Source organism: Malaclemys terrapin, chromosome 13, assembly GCF_027887155.1.
Source record: "Malaclemys terrapin pileata isolate rMalTer1 chromosome 13, rMalTer1.hap1, whole genome shotgun sequence".
In the NCBI taxonomy this organism is placed as follows: domain Eukaryota; kingdom Metazoa; phylum Chordata; order Testudines; family Emydidae; genus Malaclemys; species Malaclemys terrapin.
The window spans coordinates 23,162,517-23,180,858 of record NC_071517.1 but is presented as its reverse complement, the minus strand read 5'-3'; the positions used below and the strand labels follow the sequence as shown (position 1 = coordinate 23,180,858).

The window sequence follows — 18,342 nt, the reverse complement described above, 5'->3', positions numbered from 1 at the left end:
GTTCTCTTCTCAGAGCACCAACACGAGGTCTCTGGTTATGCTTTAACACGAAAGAAAGAAGTCCCTAATGTGTGGGTCTCCTGTGGCACATGCATCTGAACTGAAAAGAAAATGGCAGCTGCCTCCTGAAGACAATGGATTCCTAGAACTGTAAAGGAGTGTTACACAGAAAACAAAGTAGCAACAAGTACATACCCCACTGCTTGGACCTCAGCCCTCTCTGTCTGGATGCCCTGTAGCTTCAAGCTACCACATATGTGAGCTAAGAAACTTCAATGAGAGTCTCTGAGGACTTCAGTTCTCCACCTCTTATCATACACAAGGATAATCATCCTGGCTAGAGCTGGTGTGATGAACATTGGAGATATCTGTATTATATTTTATAAATATTGTATGTATTTCTGCCTCTAGGATTACTATTGTGCTGTCTGGTGCATTCAGGCAAAGAGCTAACTCAATTGTGGGTTGTTTTACACCTCTGCAGTGTTATGACCACAGCATACACCTAGAGAAGTGAGTGAGGTTTTCAGCATAACTACTGGATTTTGTAAAATTGAGAATGATAACAAACATGAACCTCGAAACACAGAGAGAAAACAAGCTGCTCCCTAAGGCAGAGAGGGAGCTTAACTTAAGGTAATTCTTTCCAGACTGATGCTGCTCACACACTTTGATACAGAACCACCTGGGCCTGCAAGGAGCAGGAAACCTCCCCGCCCTTAAAGTGATAGCTTGCAATCCAGGACTGCAGATAGTGATTCTCTCTCAATTGCAGGTCTTAGCAAACAAATTCACTGCTGGAAGGCTGCCTCTGATCCTCTTGGAGAGATACATAAATCAGATTGACCAAGTTCAGGGGTTCCAGGACAGGCAAAGGCATTTTGATATGGATCAAAAGACGGTGTTGGAATTCAGTGGATGAGACACTGACAGAGAATCACACTGAGACCATGGCAGCAGCTGCAGGGGCACCATCTTGCCCAGCTCTAGTGCTGTGGGGTGCCTAGGACAAGTGGACCTACTGAAACTGGAAAAGGTTCAGGTTTAGGTAAGATAATGTGTGTATAGAGCTCTTGTTGTTTTAACCCTTTCATCCCTATGTTCCTATGGATAAATACATACTTTATTTTGAAGAGACTGCATTTTCATACTGCAGAAAGGAAGTCTATGACAGAGTCCAAAACCCAGAGGACACAGCACTGGTGAATATGGGTGCTGTGACTTAGGGACTCAAGTCTAAAAGTGGGATGAATCATGGAATTCGACCCTAAAAGAAATATAGGTGTAGGTCCTAGTCACTTGGAAGGGTGCCCATGGACAGAGGGAATGAATGTTCAACTGTAAAACTCACGCTGGAACCATAACAGCTGGTCAAAAAATTTCCATGGAAAATGGGGCTTTCTACAAACCAAGTTTTTTGGCAAAAAGCATGGGCTTTCTGGAAAATTCTTTTGATTTTTTTTTTGTAAAACTGAACTGATAACCAGAAAAATGTTGTTTTTTTGGCCCAAACCCCAAATATTTTTATTCCAAAAATCACATTGCAGTGCCTCATGGGAGTTGTAGTTCAGTTGCCTCATTCCCCCATTCTCTATAGGCTGGACTCCCAAGCTGAACTCCACGTTTTATGATGCATGGCAGCCACAACATGGGAATGATGCACTATCTCCCCTCACCAAGAGGGAAAACCATGATGTATCATGGGAAATGTAGGCCAAGTGGGGAGCCCAGCCTAAGGAGGAGAATGGGAACATGAGGTACCCAAACTACCACTCCCATGAGGCATCACAGCAGAATTTCAGAATCAAAATATTTCAATTTTAGGCAAAAAGATTGGCGATTGATTTTTTGCCCCAAATTTTTTTCCACAAGGGGGAAAAAATTTTTTTTCAACCAGCTCTAATTCTGGTAAAGCTGTTTCCTACACTTGCAGAAAGCAATGAGAAAGACCAATTTCCTGTGTAGACTGGTAGAGACAGCCTGACATGTTTACAATTTAACTCTGGGTTTCTAGACTACAAAATGAAAGCCTGAACCTTCCATTGCCACAGTTGGGCTGGACTTTGGCTTGCAGAGGAATGGTTAGGAGTTAATTGTGATACAGGAAAGAGTTGTTTAGAGATATGGATGTGACAGTCTGCACTCCTATGTTTACCCCTTTTGCAGGACAATGATAAATTTCGTACAAAGTATGCCTTCTGAGGTTTCATTTGAAAACTCGTAATTTGCTGATCATTATTGTCCTGGTAAAATACGTGTGGAAACATTGCATGTAAAGTTATAATATTCCTTTGTATGGTATTACTAAGACATGTTTCAAGTCTGGGAGAGCAGCCACAAACCAGTTTCCCAGAAACGAAAGTCTAGCCAGTGCTTCAGCCAGGTGTCAACAAAATCAAATGGACCATCACCCAGTTAAGTGGCCAATCTTTGGCAGGAAAGAGGATATGGGCAAAAATCTACTTCTTGACAAAGAAACAGCTGGAGGTTCCCGTTCACACAGACTTGCTGCCTCCTGAACCTCAGCTGGAGATTATTCTCAAACTATAAGAATGGAGAGCAGACAACCCAAATTCTCTCTCCCTTTCTACCCATAGCATCAATAACACTTGAAGAACAGAGGAAGCAGCATTGGACTGGGGAGGGATTCTGAATGAAAGAAATTCAGCCAGTCAGACTGCTGAAACATGTGGCGAGAGAGATTTTTTCTTTGAATTCACTTAGCTTGTTAAGTTAGGGATTAGTTTTGCTTTATTTTTATTTTCTTGTAACCAATTCTGACTTTTATGCCTCATTACTTGTAGTCACTTAAAATCTCTCTTTTCTAGTTAATAAATTTGTTTTAATGTTTTATCTAAACCAATGTGTTTGGACTGAAATGTTTGGGAAACTCCATTTGGGATAATAGGATTCCTGCATATCATTTTCTATTAATAAAATCACAGATTTTATATGAGCTTGTATTGTCCAGGAGAGAGCTGGGCAGTACAAGATGTACATTTCTGGGGAAAGTCTGGGACTGGGAATTTACTGGTGTTGCTCTGCAGTGTAATTCATGAGTGGCTGGCCACAACACTCATACAACATAACTGGGAGTAACACACATGCTGAAGGCTGTGTGAAAGCAGTGTAAAAGGCACTCCAGGATGGAGAACTGAGGGGGGGAAACTGTTCATTGCTCCAGATCATACCCAAGGTAATGCCACACTGGAAAGGATTTTTTCTTACACTAACTTTAGGAGTTTAGGAAAGACCCAATATTCTGTTTGGACAATGGAGGACAAAGTAAAGCTGAGCCCAAAAGATGAATTTAAAATGAAGGCACATTATTATTATTATTATTAAAAACAGGAGACAAGGGAATTCTGCTTTTGTGTCCCAGCCAAGTTCAACAAGGGAGGCTCTTTTAATCAAATGCTGGTGTTTACATTTACAATGCACCTCAAAGGCAGGTGTGTGTATGGGGAGTGTCAATAGGTAAGCTGGTGTTCTGGGAACCATTCCTTCCCAGAGGCACATGACCGTCAGTACAGGAGACAGGGAGATGTGCAGAAAGAAGATGTGTCAGCATTTTATAAATATTCTCTAACTTAAGAGTGAGGGAAAGATGATCTGGCACTGGACTGGATCTCACAAGCCGTGGGTTTAATTCCAGGCTTTGCCAGAGACTCCTTGTGTGGCCTTGGTTTAATTGCTTCACCTCTGTGTGTCTCGTTTCCTCTCTGTAAAGCACGGAGAATATTGACCTAGCTCTCAAGAATATTGTGAAGCTAAATCCATTAGTGTTTGAAAGGACTCAGACAACAGTGAGGAGAGTGCCATAGAAAAGCTTGAGTGAATAAATGGGTAGATGTAGACAAGAAAACATCCATTACAGCTAAATTTCAGGCATTTAGTATCAAACTCTTTTTTATTACAATAAATACTTTTGTTTAGTTCAATGTAAACTGAATTGTAATGGATTGTTTCATCTGGGGAAACCACTGGATGGGGGCTCTTGAGGAAAGTGACCTCCACTCTCTTAAGGGAGGCAGAGAAAGATGAACACGACAGCAGCACATGTGCAGGTCAAGGGGAAAGAGAAGGCAGTGTGGTCTCCCTCTGACACAGTGCTGCAGAAGGTGCTGCAGGTACTGCTGGGGCACAAGAGGGTGAAATGATCTGTCCTACAGGTACAAGGCCCCATCATAGGAAAAGATTCAGTGATCCAGATGCAGTGTTACTAAGTTAGGACCAATATTTTCAAACCCAAGTGCCTAAAAGTCACGTATCTAAAGACATATTTAGACACATAGATAAGTGTCTATATTCTCAGAGGTGCTGCACACCCATTTGAGCTAATAGGAGCTGCAGGGGCTTGAGACCTCCTAGTTAGGTGCCTACATTTGAAAACATTGACCCCAGTTGCCATTGGCTTCAGTGAGATTTGAAGATGAGAGCTGTCATGGGCTGGGATTTTAAAAAGCATCTTAAGTGACTTAGTCAACAGGACTAGTGCACCTTACACTTGACAGGGAAAGTCATGTAGGTGCTTTTGATAATCCCACCCAGGGGCTGTACAACTCAGTATGGGATGGAGTGGTGCCCAGTGCCAGCACATCACTGACCCTCTGCTCAGCTGGAAAGATGGATTTTTTATTTATTTTAAACATTACTGTGAATGAATCAACAATACCACGAGTGAACTTCACCCACAGAGAAAACACAACCCTATGGCTGCAATGATAACCATTAGGAGTCATGAGGTGGTCACAGGTTCCAAGGGCACAAGTCATGAAAGTAAACCAGAAATACCAAGTCACCCATAACAGCCTAGTCTTGAGTCAGTCAAGGATTTTAAACACCACAGCATTTCTGATTAATTAAAAGGTATTTATTCTGCTTGTAAACTCAGTGCAAACAGAGGTTGGCAGCAAAAATATACAGATGACAAATGAAGAGGTGTTTATGAAAGGCAGAGGATTCTGGAAATGTTGATTTCAAATTGAAAGACAGCAGCAGAACCCAGCATGGATGACCAGTGATTATTCACAGCAGTTGACGTGAATACCTTTTCCCTCTCTTAATAACCAATGATTTGCAAATACAGTACCATCACCTGCACTGTATTAATGCCGTAATTTAGGGCATTAAGGAATGCAGGATCTGGCACTTGACGAGATTGTGTTCTTTGGAAAATATATAACCTCAGTATTTTCATGAGCTGTTCAGCCCCAAGAGTATCTTGGGCTTCCTAGTTCATACACTAAAAGTTTTTAGAAGTTGCACTGTACTTTTCAACTTTTGGTCAAATCATTTATTGTTAATGAGGCAAACAAAATCTCTGCGGAGGCAGGAAATGGCTGTTTCCTGTACAAGTACAAACACCTGTTGGTTTATTTATACTTCAATTTGTTTTTAAAATCAAGCAGCTTATTATGGTACCACAATTACACACGTAAAATGTAAAAGAATCCCAGATCTGACTGTGACTCAACTCATTAAATGAAGAGCATCTGCCATAAAACCCATTTGTGAGCTCTCAATGAAAATCACCTCAGATTTGTTTTCACTGATCTGCATTGCAGGGAAAAACAACAGTGTAAGCTGTTTAATCAACAGAAGAGTTGAATATTTACAGGAATATTCTCATCTTCAGGAGTGTAAATCACTATTGGCCAAAATGAGAATATTTTAGACATTTATATTGTGCTATTAAAGATACAGGATTTAATCTAGCAACAGTTAAAGAATCACATGGCTGAGTTTATGATCCAATTAAAGCATGAAGGTCAGTTTGCTCCACAGTCGCCATCAAATAAAGTTACTGCAAAATGGAAGGCAGAAGTAATTTCAAATGAAAAAGATGCATTCAGATGTGTTGGACGTTCCGCATAGTAAGGTTGGAAGTTGAGTAGCAAGCAGGCCAGCACATTTATGTTCCAGTCAGCATGCCCTGTGCAAATCAATTCTCAAGTATAAATGTGTATGTCTGACTACATGCACAGCCTCCCAAAGTCCTAGAATTCAAGACTAAAAGTCTTTAATGGGCCCTATTCTAAAAGGATTTTTAGATTAGGCTGCATAAGAACAGATTTACTAATAGCAATACTTCCAGTGTAACTGAAGAATATGTTTTAAAAGCCCAACTATTTCTCTGTACATAGTTATTTCTATAAAAAGCCAAAAGGTGCATGTACACTGATATCCAGTAGAAAGGGTACATATATTAAAAGCTTAATATTAAAGTGCATTGCCCAATTCAAGAAAACAGTAACACAGTCTCTATGGTATTTGAGATATGCTGACAAATGCCAAAAATATTAAACTGCACGTGGGAAAATATTAAGACAGATACGGTGATTTAGAGCTCTTTAAAAGGCAATTATTTGAGTAGACAATCAGAAATTTCATACAACTCCAAGGCGCACACAACAAAATACACAAGAATCAAAGCCTTCAAAAATGTTTCCATGATGAAGCAAGGGCCATGTGCTGTCAATTAACCACCACATTGTTAAACTTCTGCCTATCATCACATTCAAATATATCATTGGGCAACATAAGGCAGTGATGGCTACCTGCAAAATCTAGGTTCCTATATCCAGGTTTTACCAGCTCTGTTCGGCTTGGTGAACCTGAAATCCTATTCTTGTGGAAGAACTATAAAATGAATGTTTGGCTCCTGATTGCTTGATAAGTCATGTGATAATTCAGCTGTTTTCTATCGCTTAACTCAATAGGGATCAACAGTAGGGAACTCTGGAATCATCGTTAATATACCTCTACCTGATATAACACTGTCCTCGGGAGCCAAAAAATCTTACCGCGTTATAGGTGAAACCACATTATACCGAACTTGCTTTGATCCGCTGGAGTGCGCAGCCTCGTCCCCCCCGGAGCACCGCTTTAACGCGTTATATCCGAATTCGTGTTATATCGGGTCACATTATATCGGGGTAGAGGTATAATTAGATTGCATATGCAAACAACAGCAACATGATTGGCTCAGAAGTCAATTACAGATGTTTTTTAATTCATCCTATGTCCAATCAAATCACGAACATACAAAGTTCTGTTACCTGGCTGGCTGGATCACATGACTATACTTTTTCACTAGCCATCTAACATTATCTCCCCGGTAGACTGCTGTCCCAAGTAGAAGGGAGTAGTTTTAGATACTAGAGTGATCGTCACTATAAACACCCTAGAGGAAGGAAGTTAGAATAGATGGAGAAAGCAAACTGTTATACTAGAAATCCACAGCCATAGCAGAAACATTTCTAAATATTACAGATGAAGATATTAAGATTAAATTTGTAAAGGTGCCTCAATCTAGCCTCTATTTTTGGGTTAAAAACTATTAGCATTTTAGGCGTTTCTTTACCTAATTTGTATGCATCATTGACTTTGGGCACAATAACAGTATTTGTATTACAGTAGTGTCCAGAGGTCCCAATGAGGAATGAGGCCAGTTAAGCTAAGCAGTGTACACACACATAGGAAGACTTAGTCTCAGCCCCTGAACAAGTAGAAACTGGGTTGAGGCTTCTTTAAAAATGTGTCCATTTGAATGAATGTAGCAATATCTACTGTATGCTGACTTCATGGTAAAGTAATATGGAAAGTCTTAGTGGTGTTTGAGAGAGTGCACATGATGCCTGAAAGGCAGCATATTCCATGATAAAAGAGGGCAGATTCAGTACCCCCTGATACTGAAAATATCTGACATTCTTGTGAAGTTACAGCTAACTGGAGCCACCCTAAGGAAATGGACTAGAAGAGATGTATTTGTTACAAGCAGAGCTGGGGAAAGTGTTCATTACAAAACCTGAAATCCTTTCTAGAAACTCACCTGGCTTTATATTTCATTACAAACTCCAGAGTGAAAAAAGCTTTGTGGAAAGGTTTGCTGAGTCCAATGAATCTTTTTGGAGCACCCAGGACAATCCTTACAATTCTGAATCAAAGGCATGAAAAATTTACAATTTCACCTGAGTTTTGCTTTGAGATTGTAGTTCTGTTGGAACCTGCAACTGTAAGGAAATCTCAGAGAATGTGAACCACACATGAATAGAAACTAAGGGAAAAGTCTGCAACGTCACACTGTGAAATGAAGCCACCCTGCTGCACACAGCTCTGGTTACAATGCTTGTATAGGACACAGATGAAAAAGCTAGAACCTAGAATGTTGTAGAAGGTAGTTTTCTTAGAATTCAGTGATAAAAATCAAAATATAAGATGAAGCAACCAGTTATTTAAATTCTGGCTATTCGAATCAGAGTTGTGTAGTGTTCTGCAGCGTTTAAAGATTAGTTATGGTCAGCAAAGTGACTATGTTGGCACTTTCTTACACAACCAATCTAATTTTAGTGACTGAGGCCTTGCCTACTAAAAATCAATCTAATCTGCTCTTAAAACCTCAAAAAACGGGGATTCCATAATCTCCCTTGGAAGACTATTCCAGTGCTTAACTATGCTTATAGTTAGAATTTTTTTCTTAATATCTAACCTAAATCTCCCTTGGTGCAGATTAGGCCCATTACTTTCTGTCCTACCTTCAGTTGCCATGGAGAACAGTTGTTCACCATCCTTTTTATAACAACCTTTTACATATTTGAAGACTTATCAGGTCTCCACAGCCCCCACACCCAAGTCTTCTTTTCTCAAGACTAAACACATCCAGTTTTTTTAACCTTTCCCAATACGTCAAGTTGTCTAAATATTTTATCATTTTTGTTGCTCTCCTCTGGACTCTCTCTAATTTGTCCACATCTTTCTTAAAGTGTAGTGCCTGGAACTGAACATAGTACTCCAAGTGAGGCCTCTCCAGTGCCAAGTAGAGCACAACAATTAGCTCCCATATCTTACATACAACACTCCTGTTAATACTGTAAATAATAATAAATGATAGTGCAACAGGAAAACATCCATGCAGGAATTTCATTAAAAATTTGGGGCTATTAGTAAGTGATCTAAATACATGTTGTTGATGTGGGTGTATTTCTAAATCCACCAAGCGTAGCCATTCATCACTTATTTTACAAGAGACTGAATACCTACTCTACACAATGGCAGTTTAGTTGATATGGGGTTGTTGTTTTTTTAGTCCTAATAGCATTAAAAGCCTTGACAAGATTCATAGTTGTTAAAAGAATGCTAGGGATATGACAGAAACCAATTAAAGCAAATGGAATTACAGCTAGAAAAAACAACTAAAAGGAGTTAAGTGAATGTCAAGGACAATTAAATTTTGCCCCTTGCTCTGCTGGGTAGAAGGGCCTGGGAATGCTGTTGAACCAGCAAGTTGAGCCTCTAAAGGGCAGGAGAATCACCTATTATTCTGCAAACAGCCCCTCACTTTTCATTGCTGGGGCTGAGAGTACTGCAGAGATAGACACAGCCTCAAGCAGAGAAAGGGGTGAGGAAGTGTCTACACAAGGGTGTTGCACAGATTTAAGTAGAAACAGACGTAGTTAAGGTCTGTTGTAGAAGAGCACTGAGTCAGTTTCACTTCCAGATTTTTTGTGCTGTAAAATCTAGAGTTTCAACCACTGAAGGGGACTGTTTCTGATTAAAAAAACCTGTTTTCACTGGACTTTAAAAATGTACATTTCCATTGGTCTCAGGTTTTACAAAAGCATGTTTTTACTAAATTTGGGGCCAAATTTAAGTTCTCTCACTTTTCTAAACATCCCCACATATCAGAGTGTTTAACAGCCACTGTCCCTTTAAATACTGCATTTGCAACTTCTTTATTTTACTTATGGTTGCTGTCAGATACTTTTTAAAAATAAGTAATTAGCGCTAAACCAGCTTGTTTGGTTTGAATTCCTATGAGACAGTAACATTTTTTTTCCCTTCTGATGAACAAGATAAAAATAAGTTTTATAGCTGTTCTTGGCACTAGGACAATTCTCTATATAAAGCATTTCTAGTAGAGTATACTGCAAGGCAAAGTGGATTTGTGCCAGCAAGTTGAAGGCAGCTTGTTGGGCTGAAATGATCTGACACGCAGATCAGTTGTTACTGATGTGTAATTAGCAATAAAATACCATTCAATGGTATCCCCTTTCCTTGCTGGTCACTTCTGTACCACTTCCTACTGAATTAGAAAGGTGTTAGGTCAAGCATTCATTAAGCCAAGTGCATATTATTTTATTTACAGCTCTTTTATAAGCCCTGCTTCTATTGCATGTTAAATGTGCCAAAATATTTAGTTTGCTTGCCTAGCTACCATTCTCATGGTTTGTAAAACTTTAAGCCTGAACTAGCAAACTATATCTAAACACCCACTAAGTATTAAACCCCATTCCTCTGAAAAGGAAGGATGTAAACTTTTGAAAGATGATATAACTACTACACTGGCACTACACTCAACCTTAGCCTGAAGGGCAAAGAGACTCATGGCCCATTTTTAATGAGGTCTAATATGGACCTTTTGGTGAGGTCAGCCAAATCATAATTATTTTGTAAGTGCCTATGAAGAAAGTATGCTGGAATTTACATGCTTTTGAGATTATAATTGGACAAATCTTAGGGGCTCTTTAAAGTTACTCGTTTACCAGCCCCTGAGAACTGCAGATATATTCCTGTCCAAATGCACTGCATAGTGTATTCTAAAAATACAGGTTGCCGAAACTTACCCCAATCAAAGGGGTGTAAAAAGTGCCATGTTTAACTTGCACAAAATAAAGCAGGTAGCAACTATCTTTTGAAAGATATAAAAGATGGTGCTCTATCCATCTCTATCCTTAATATGGAGATGCAGTCTGCACAGAGTCCAGGTAGAGGAAGGATAGCACTGTGGTTATAGCAGTGTGCTGGGACTTCGGAGAGCTGGATTCAGCTCCGCCACAAACACCTTGTGTGACCTTGGGTAAGTCATTCCATCTTTCTGTGCAGATGATGCTACTTCCCAACCTTACAAGGATGATTTACTAAGATTTGCAGTACTCCAGTGATGGGGACTATATGGGTGGGATTTTCAAAAGCACTCAGCCTGGGCCTAACTGTGCTCCCACAGAAGTCAATGATCCTATTGATTTAAATGGGAGCAGTTCAGTCCAGTGCTAAGCACTTTTGTGAATACCATGCTACAAGTATACACATAGACCACCAGCATGCATTACTGCATATTGATCCAAGCAGAGGCTACTCAGATCAAGATGAAATAAATGGTCCTCAGAGGCCCAAGGACACACTATATTAAAGATAAGCCACATGATGCTTTGTTGAATTCAGTGAGCCAACATTTGGGAGTGTACTCCAGCCACACTTTTTAAAAATACTGACTATAAGAAAGCCCAGTTATTTGTCAACATTGTCTTCACAGCCACCTCAACAATTACACCCCTAGCTAAACAATAATCATAAACACCTAGCTCTTTAATCCATAGACCTCAAAGTCCTTTACAAAGGAGGTCAGTATCATTTACAGATAGGGAAAACTGAGGTGCAGGAAGGGAAAGTGACTTTTCCAAAGTCATCCAGCAGACCAGTGGCAGAGGAAGCCAAGTCTTCTGAGACCATCTGGTGCTCTATCCACTAGACTACACTGCCATCATAAACATGTGCAGTCTATGGCTGTGTCTACACTATGGACATTATGCCAGCAGAGCTCCTAGTGTAGATGCCGCCTATGCCAACAAAAGGGGTTTTTCTGACCATGACACTTCCCCAAACATATTAGCTAGATCAACGGAAGCACTTCTGGTGACATAGCTGCATCCACACTAGGGGTTGTGTCACCAGAGCTATGTTTTTTCACACCCCTGACCGACGTAGCTATGCCAATATAATTTTTCACTGCTGACCAAGCCTATAGCAAGACTGATTTTAGAGGTCAAAATAAAGCCAACAGGGTGTTTCTTTCATTAATAATCCTTGTTTGTTGCAGACTGAGCCTGGGAGGGAAGGTTCCTTACTGACTTTAGTGCACTGTAAATATTTCTTTTTAAAATTGATTCGACTGTGCTAAGGTACAGCTCCCAATGTCAGCAGCTATAGCTCTGAGAAATGTGCATCCAAATTCTGCCTTTGAATTAAAAACTTAACTGCATTTATTTTAGCAAATGCACATCTCAAAAGGCCTTCCACTTGGATTTGGGAAACGTAATGATTAAGTTAAAAAATGCTACAAATATTTACTATAAATTAATCTTAAGAAAATAAAAGATTTATAAAACATGGTCTTTATACACAGCTTTCCAAGCAAGTATGTACACTGTATATTCCACCACTTAGGAATTATTAGTCATTCCTGGGCATTTCTTTCCCTCCTGCCTAATAATTTTACCTTTGTACTCTGAATTTGTTCTACTGCAGAATAGCTGATCAAATATGATTATGTTACCAATTCCTACTGAAGTTCTCATCTTTCATAGCTTTCACTAGCCAGTCCCTTTCCTTCTCCTCGTCAGAATCACTCTCATCACTAGGATCTGCAGCCAGGAGACGAGAATAATTAATTTTTTTCTGCCGAGGCAACTTAGACTGGACAATCAGGAACAAGATTAACCACAGTGCCAAACTTATAGAGCATGCCCTGTACAGAACTGCCAAGCCAAAGTTGCTCACAACAAATCCTCCTGCAAAGCTTCCCAGGCTAGCTCCACAACCATATGAGAGGCCCTGGAGGACGATGTGCAGAGCTCTCTCTGTCCCAGGACTGGCTACATCGTCAACCAACATATTAACTGCCCACCATAAGGCACCGTTGCTGAAGGCACACAACATCTGAATAGGCAGTACTGACCACGCATTCCATAGGAACGAATAGTACAGAAGCTGTGCTGAAAGGCAGCTTAAACTCAGTGCAACAGTACCACTACTTGAAAGAGCCCTTAGTAACTTGCTTTTGAAGATATAAAGCAGAATTTCAGCAATCAGTCCGATAGCCACCGAGAGACCCATGTATAATTCACTGCTGCCTCGGTCCTGCATTTGCCAGAAGAGAAAATTCTGCACAGTAGATCCAATGACTCCTGTAAGGAAGACGGTGACAGCAGAGAGAATTGTTCGGCCATCACTTCCAATGAGGTTCAGAGCTTTGACAGTTTTGTTCAGATGCTCTGTTTTCTTGGAAACATGGATAGGAAGAAAGACACTGATGAGCAATGTGAGTGTGATCAGTACAGCATAGCCATAGAAGTGCACAGCGAGACGAGAGATTTTAGCACTGAGGAAGCAGTTCAACTGATCTACAAATATGGTGATACTGCAGGCTCCTCCAGATGCACCCAAATAACTCCAAATCCAAAGCTTCCCATATCGGTCAGTTGCATCAACAAAGTCAAGATATTCATAAAGACTGTCATCAACCATCCATTCAAGAGGTGCAGCCAACAGCTCCCAAAACACAACAGCACCCAGCACCATGAGAAAAATCTGGTGCTCACGGTCAAGAAAGTTAATATCTTGTAAGAGCTCAAAGTTGACATCCCGAACTTTCTCCCAGTGACTCGACAGATTTTCAAAAACATAAGAAGCTCGACCAGCAGGGTGAGGGTTTGTTTGAAGTAAAGAAAATTCAGTACTTCCACCAACAGAAAGTTTTTTCTCAGGATTACTATTCACGTTCAACAGCCCAGCCTCTGGAATTTTGGTTTCCTTCTCAAGCCTATGGATTGGTGTTTCATTTGAAGTGAGTGTCTCAAGTTCTTGTATCATCTGGTTAATTGCATTCACTGAATAAACTATCTTGGCAGAAGACCTATTATTGTAATGGTCTGCAGTTATACCCACTTCACCAGTTAGTTTACCATTCTTCTTCTGTGCATCTGTAAAGAAGGTAAACAATTCTTGGAAAGCTGAACTCGGTAGTGGTGGCTTTCCACTCGTCACCAAAACATTTGTAGCTGTTCTTAGCGTTTCTGCAGACACCATTTCTTTATTGGTAACAGTACTAGGATTTACGGCACTCAGATTGTTCAGACTCATGTCAGGGACCTCTACTGCATTCAGCAAGCTACTTGATTGCTGGCTTATATTACAATATTTGTACATGACATCCTTGCTCAAAGGTGGGACAAGTGTAAGCAGCAAACCGGTTCCCACTGAACACAGCAATGATCCAGTAATGAGAACTTTCCTTTTACTGTGGCTCTTTGCAAAGTAGGAGCATAGTGGAGCCCAGAGAGATGATATTAAGTGCTTAATTCCAATGATAATACCTACTAAAGGGGCAGTCAACCCCAGTTGCCGGAAGTAAAGAGTTAAAAATGGAATCACACAGGCGTTTCCTGCACTGTAAAGAAAATGGAAGAGGCTGGCAACAGCCAGCGCTTTGTTAACATCCCACTGTTTATTTGTACTCATGGCTTCAGTTGCATGCTTTCCAAAAGGGACCTGAAAATAAATAAGACAAAAACAAACCCTTTTTGAGTATTTCATAAATAACAGGTAAGAAGTTAGAAGAGAAACAGACTTTTCAGAAAGTGTCAAATATTTCACTACTTATAAGCCTGGCAGTTCAAATGCCAAGCTCCGAATGTTTACATTGAAAAGTTTAAAAACGAAGTGCGCTCACAAAAAGAGATTAGACTCAGACTTTAAGGTCAGAAGAGACCATCGTGATCATCTAGCTCTAGGGTGACCAGACAGCAAGTGTGAAAATAGGGACGGGGTGGGGGGTAATAGGAGTCTATATAAGAAAAAGAACCAAAAATCGGGACTGTCCCGATAAAATTGGGACATCTGGTCCCCCTATCTAGCTCTAATCTGACCTCCTGCACATTGCAGGCCACAGAAACTCCCCCCTCCCCTACTTAATAGACCCCTAGCCTCTGGCTGAGTTACTGAAGTCCTCAAATCATAGTTTAAAGACTTCAAGTTACAGACATTAGAGATATTAGTCCAAATGAAAAGGCTGAACATAAGAATGGTCATACTGGGTCCATCTAGCCCAGTATCCTGTCTTCCAACAGTGGCCAATGCCAGGTGCTTCAGAGGTGAACAAATAGAAAAGGCAATCATCGAGTGATCCATCCCCTTGTCCACTCCTTGCTTCTGGCAGTCAGAGGCTAGGAACACCCAGAGCACGGGGCTGTATCCCCGACCATCTTATCAAATAGTTGGGCCCCACCAAATCCACAGCTGTGAAAAATGAGTCACGGACGGTGAAATCAAATCTCCTCCGTAAAATCTAGCTATTGGAGGGGAGGAGCAGGGGGCACCCCAGCCGGGGACTCCTACCAGGCTCTAGCTGCTAGTCTCAGCAGGGCTGGGGAGGGACAGGATTTCCTCTTCCCTGCACAACCGCTTTTGGGGGCAGATCAGACCCAGCTCTGGGTACCTCCCGCAGCTGCAGGAAGCTCCGTGGTGCCTGCCTTCAGAGCCCAGCTCTGAAGGAAATGCAGAAGTGAGGGTGGCAATCCAGTGACCCACCCCTACAACAGCTTTGCAACCCTCTATGGCCCCCTTTTGGGTCAGGACCCCCCATGGTTACAACACAGTGGAATTTCAGATGTAAATATCTGAAACTATGAAATTGACTAATTTTAAAATCTTATGACTATGAAATCGACCAAAATGGACCTTGAAATTGGTAGCGCCCTAATAATAGCCATTGATGGACCTGTCCTCCATGATTTTATCTAATTATTTTTTGAACACCATTGTATTTTTGGCCTTCTCAACTTCCCCTGGCAATGAGTTTCACTGGTTGACTGTGCATTGTGAGAAGAAGAAACTACTTTTGTTAATTAGTTATAAACCTGCTGCCTATTAATTTCATTGGGTGACTCCTGGTCCTTGTGGTATGTGAAGGAGTAAATAACACTTCCTTATTCACTTTCTCCACATCATTCATGATTTTATAAACCTCTATCATATCTCCCCTTAGTTGTCTCTTTTCCAAGCTGAAAGTCCCAATCTTTTTAATCTTTCCACATTTGGAAGCTGTTCCATACACTTAAATCATTTCTATTGCCCTTCTCTGTACCTTTTCCAATTCTAACAAAACAGCACAAAGTTCAGGTGCTGTCCCCATTCCTCAGTTTATTGTAATAGAGATAAAAGACACTTAAGAAATGTTATCACCATATCTAATATTTGTGATCTAGCCAGTTTTGCAGCTATACTTTTGAAAAACTCCACTAACTGTACTTTGTTCTACATCAATGAGGAGGAAAATCATCTCAAATTCATTGTATTTTGTGCCAGAAGCACTTTTCAAACTGTTTATAGATTTAGGATACCTGGCGCTCCATGTAAACTCTGAAATTTCCTTTAACAAATCCTCACCGTACACTGTCTTGAATTTTCCTAAAAAAGGAGACAACATATTTCTGTAGCTCTGCTGGGGATTAGATGCATCTGGAAACGTTTTAAAGTCTCCACACCCAGAAGCTAGTAGGGCAGAATGATACTATAGAAGGAAGTATACTTAGATTTCAGAGTACAGAGGATTATTAATATAGTATTTATTTTTTTTAACAGTAGCAGCATGAAGGTTTCCAAGGCAAAATGGTAAATGAATGGCACAAAGACTCTGTACTGGTAAGTGATAAGAATGCATGTGAGTAAGCAACTTACACAATATTTCTATGGTGCTGGGATCAGGAAGCAGAGGGTGTGTGACAGAGTCTGAACCTGGTGACACTTACATCACTGTGAATCAGAAATAATTCCATTAATCAAAGAGTTATACAGTTGTGTGCACAAGAGAGACCAGACTCAGGCCCAGATGTACTCCAAGACTATTGCTGCTGGATACTGGGAACACAAATCCCTAATTGGTTTCCTGTTCTAAGGAGAATTATACAGGGATACGGCACACAGGTAAGCACTGGACCAAGGTTCCCTAGGGAGGCTGGGGAATCTCTGGAGGTTTCTAAGAACAGGTTGGACAAACACCATCAGGGATAGTCCAATGTCACTAGGTCCTGCTCGGCGTGGGGGGGCTAGACTAGACAACCTCTCAAGACCCCTTCCAGACCCCATTTCAGGTTGTGAGATGCTGTGTGATGGCGGCTCTTCCCCACAGGTCAGGTCAGGGCAGGGCACGTGGCTGCCCCCCATGTCCCTGCTCTGCAGGGACAAATGCCCATCGTCAGCCCGGCCACTGGGCCACGAGGTCGCCAGGGAGAGCCCCGCCAGCCAGCCAGGCCCTGCAGGGCCCTGCTCTGGGCTAGGAGCAGGGGGCTCTGCCAGGCCCCACGGGAGGGGCGACTACCTGGGTGGGGATGGGACTGGGGGATTCCCCCCACGGCTCCTCATCCCTGGGCGACCTCCCCTCCCGGCGGGCAGCCACCTAGAGAGCAGCCCCCCACCCCCGCTCCTGTACCTGAGGATTGGGGCCAGCTCCTCACGCGCTGCGCCGTACGGGCTCACCCCGGCTGCGCACGCGTCACCTGCGCGGGCGTGGCCCCGCCTCCTGCACCTGCGGAGGGCGGGCCCTCGCTCGCGCCCCTCCCGACACCTACCCAGGGGGCCCGGCCCGGCTGCCGCCCGACCCCACGGACAACGCGCGGCGGCCTTGGCAGCGAGGGGGCTGCTGCTAGGAGACGGCAGGCGACCATCGAGCTGCACGGCTCCCGCGGGCTGGAGGGGCCGGCAGCGTGAGGGGCACGGGAGAGCGCAGCGCCCCCTGCTGGAGGGGAGAGCGAACTGCAGCCCTCCCCCTCTTTGTGCCTTCCCCCTCCCCTGCCCCACTTCCCCCTCAAGCCCTTCCCCCCTCACACCACCCTTCCCCTTCCCTTTCCCCACAGGACCTTCCCCCCTCACATCACCCCTCCCCCACAGGACCTTCCCCTCCCCATCACATCGCCCCTTCCCCTCCTCCACAGGCCTTCCCCCTTTCACCAAAGGACCTTCCCTTCCTTATCACAGTGCCCCCCCCTTTCCTTTTCCTCCCCCACAGGACCTTCCCCTCCCCATCACATCATCCCTTCATCCACAGCCCTTCCCCTCCCATCTCACACCTCCCCGCCCTTCCCTCAGTCCAGCTGGGGCCTGGCGCCGAAGGAGGTGTTGCAGGCCATCATCACCCCCACCCCAAGCCAGCTCAGAGGACGGTGTTTGCCCCTCTCTCGGCTGGGTCACCTGTGTGTCCCGTGGCTGGGGGGAGGTGCTGGAAGGGGCAAGCACCAAGGGCAGGAGTGGTGCCACAGGCAGGCCAGTAGTGGCTTTAACCCCCTTTGAACTGGGACTGTCCCACTGGCTTCAAGCAGGGGCAAGGCCAGGAGCTAGCCTGGCCTATGCTGAGGGATGACAGGGAACCATACCAAACTCAGGGGAGAGCAGCAGGTACCCACCTCTGGGGTATGGCAGGGTAGCCTGAGTGATGATAGGCCCAGCGGTCACTTGCAACCTTTTTGTGGGGTCAGCGGGTGGCCCCCCCTCCAGGGGCGGAGATGACAG

At 42.8% G+C, this 18,342-nt stretch overlaps 1 protein-coding gene across 4 annotated transcripts; it reads right to left on the bottom strand.

The window, feature by feature from the left end:
* Nucleotides 1-11,656: 11,656 nt before the first annotated feature.
* MFSD6L (major facilitator superfamily domain containing 6 like) lies at nucleotides 11,657-17,454 on the bottom strand. 4 transcript variants are annotated; one of them, XM_054047324.1, is made up of 3 exons: nucleotides 17,406-17,442; nucleotides 16,516-16,590; nucleotides 11,657-14,328 (listed from the first exon to the last, which is right to left on the bottom strand). In XM_054047324.1, exon 3 carries the CDS (start codon nucleotides 14,296-14,298, stop codon nucleotides 12,331-12,333), a length of 1,968 nt encoding a protein of 655 aa, XP_053903299.1. In that variant the 5' UTR covers nucleotides 14,299-14,328; nucleotides 16,516-16,590; nucleotides 17,406-17,442; the 3' UTR covers nucleotides 11,657-12,330. The 4 variants fall into 4 exon arrangements, with proteins under 4 accessions (XP_053903299.1, XP_053903300.1, XP_053903301.1 ...); XM_054047325.1 differs by lacking the exon at nucleotides 17,406-17,442 and adding an exon at nucleotides 17,267-17,302; XM_054047326.1 differs by lacking the exon at nucleotides 16,516-16,590 and having other exon boundaries at nucleotides 17,406-17,454.
* Nucleotides 17,455-18,342: the final 888 nt, after the last annotated feature.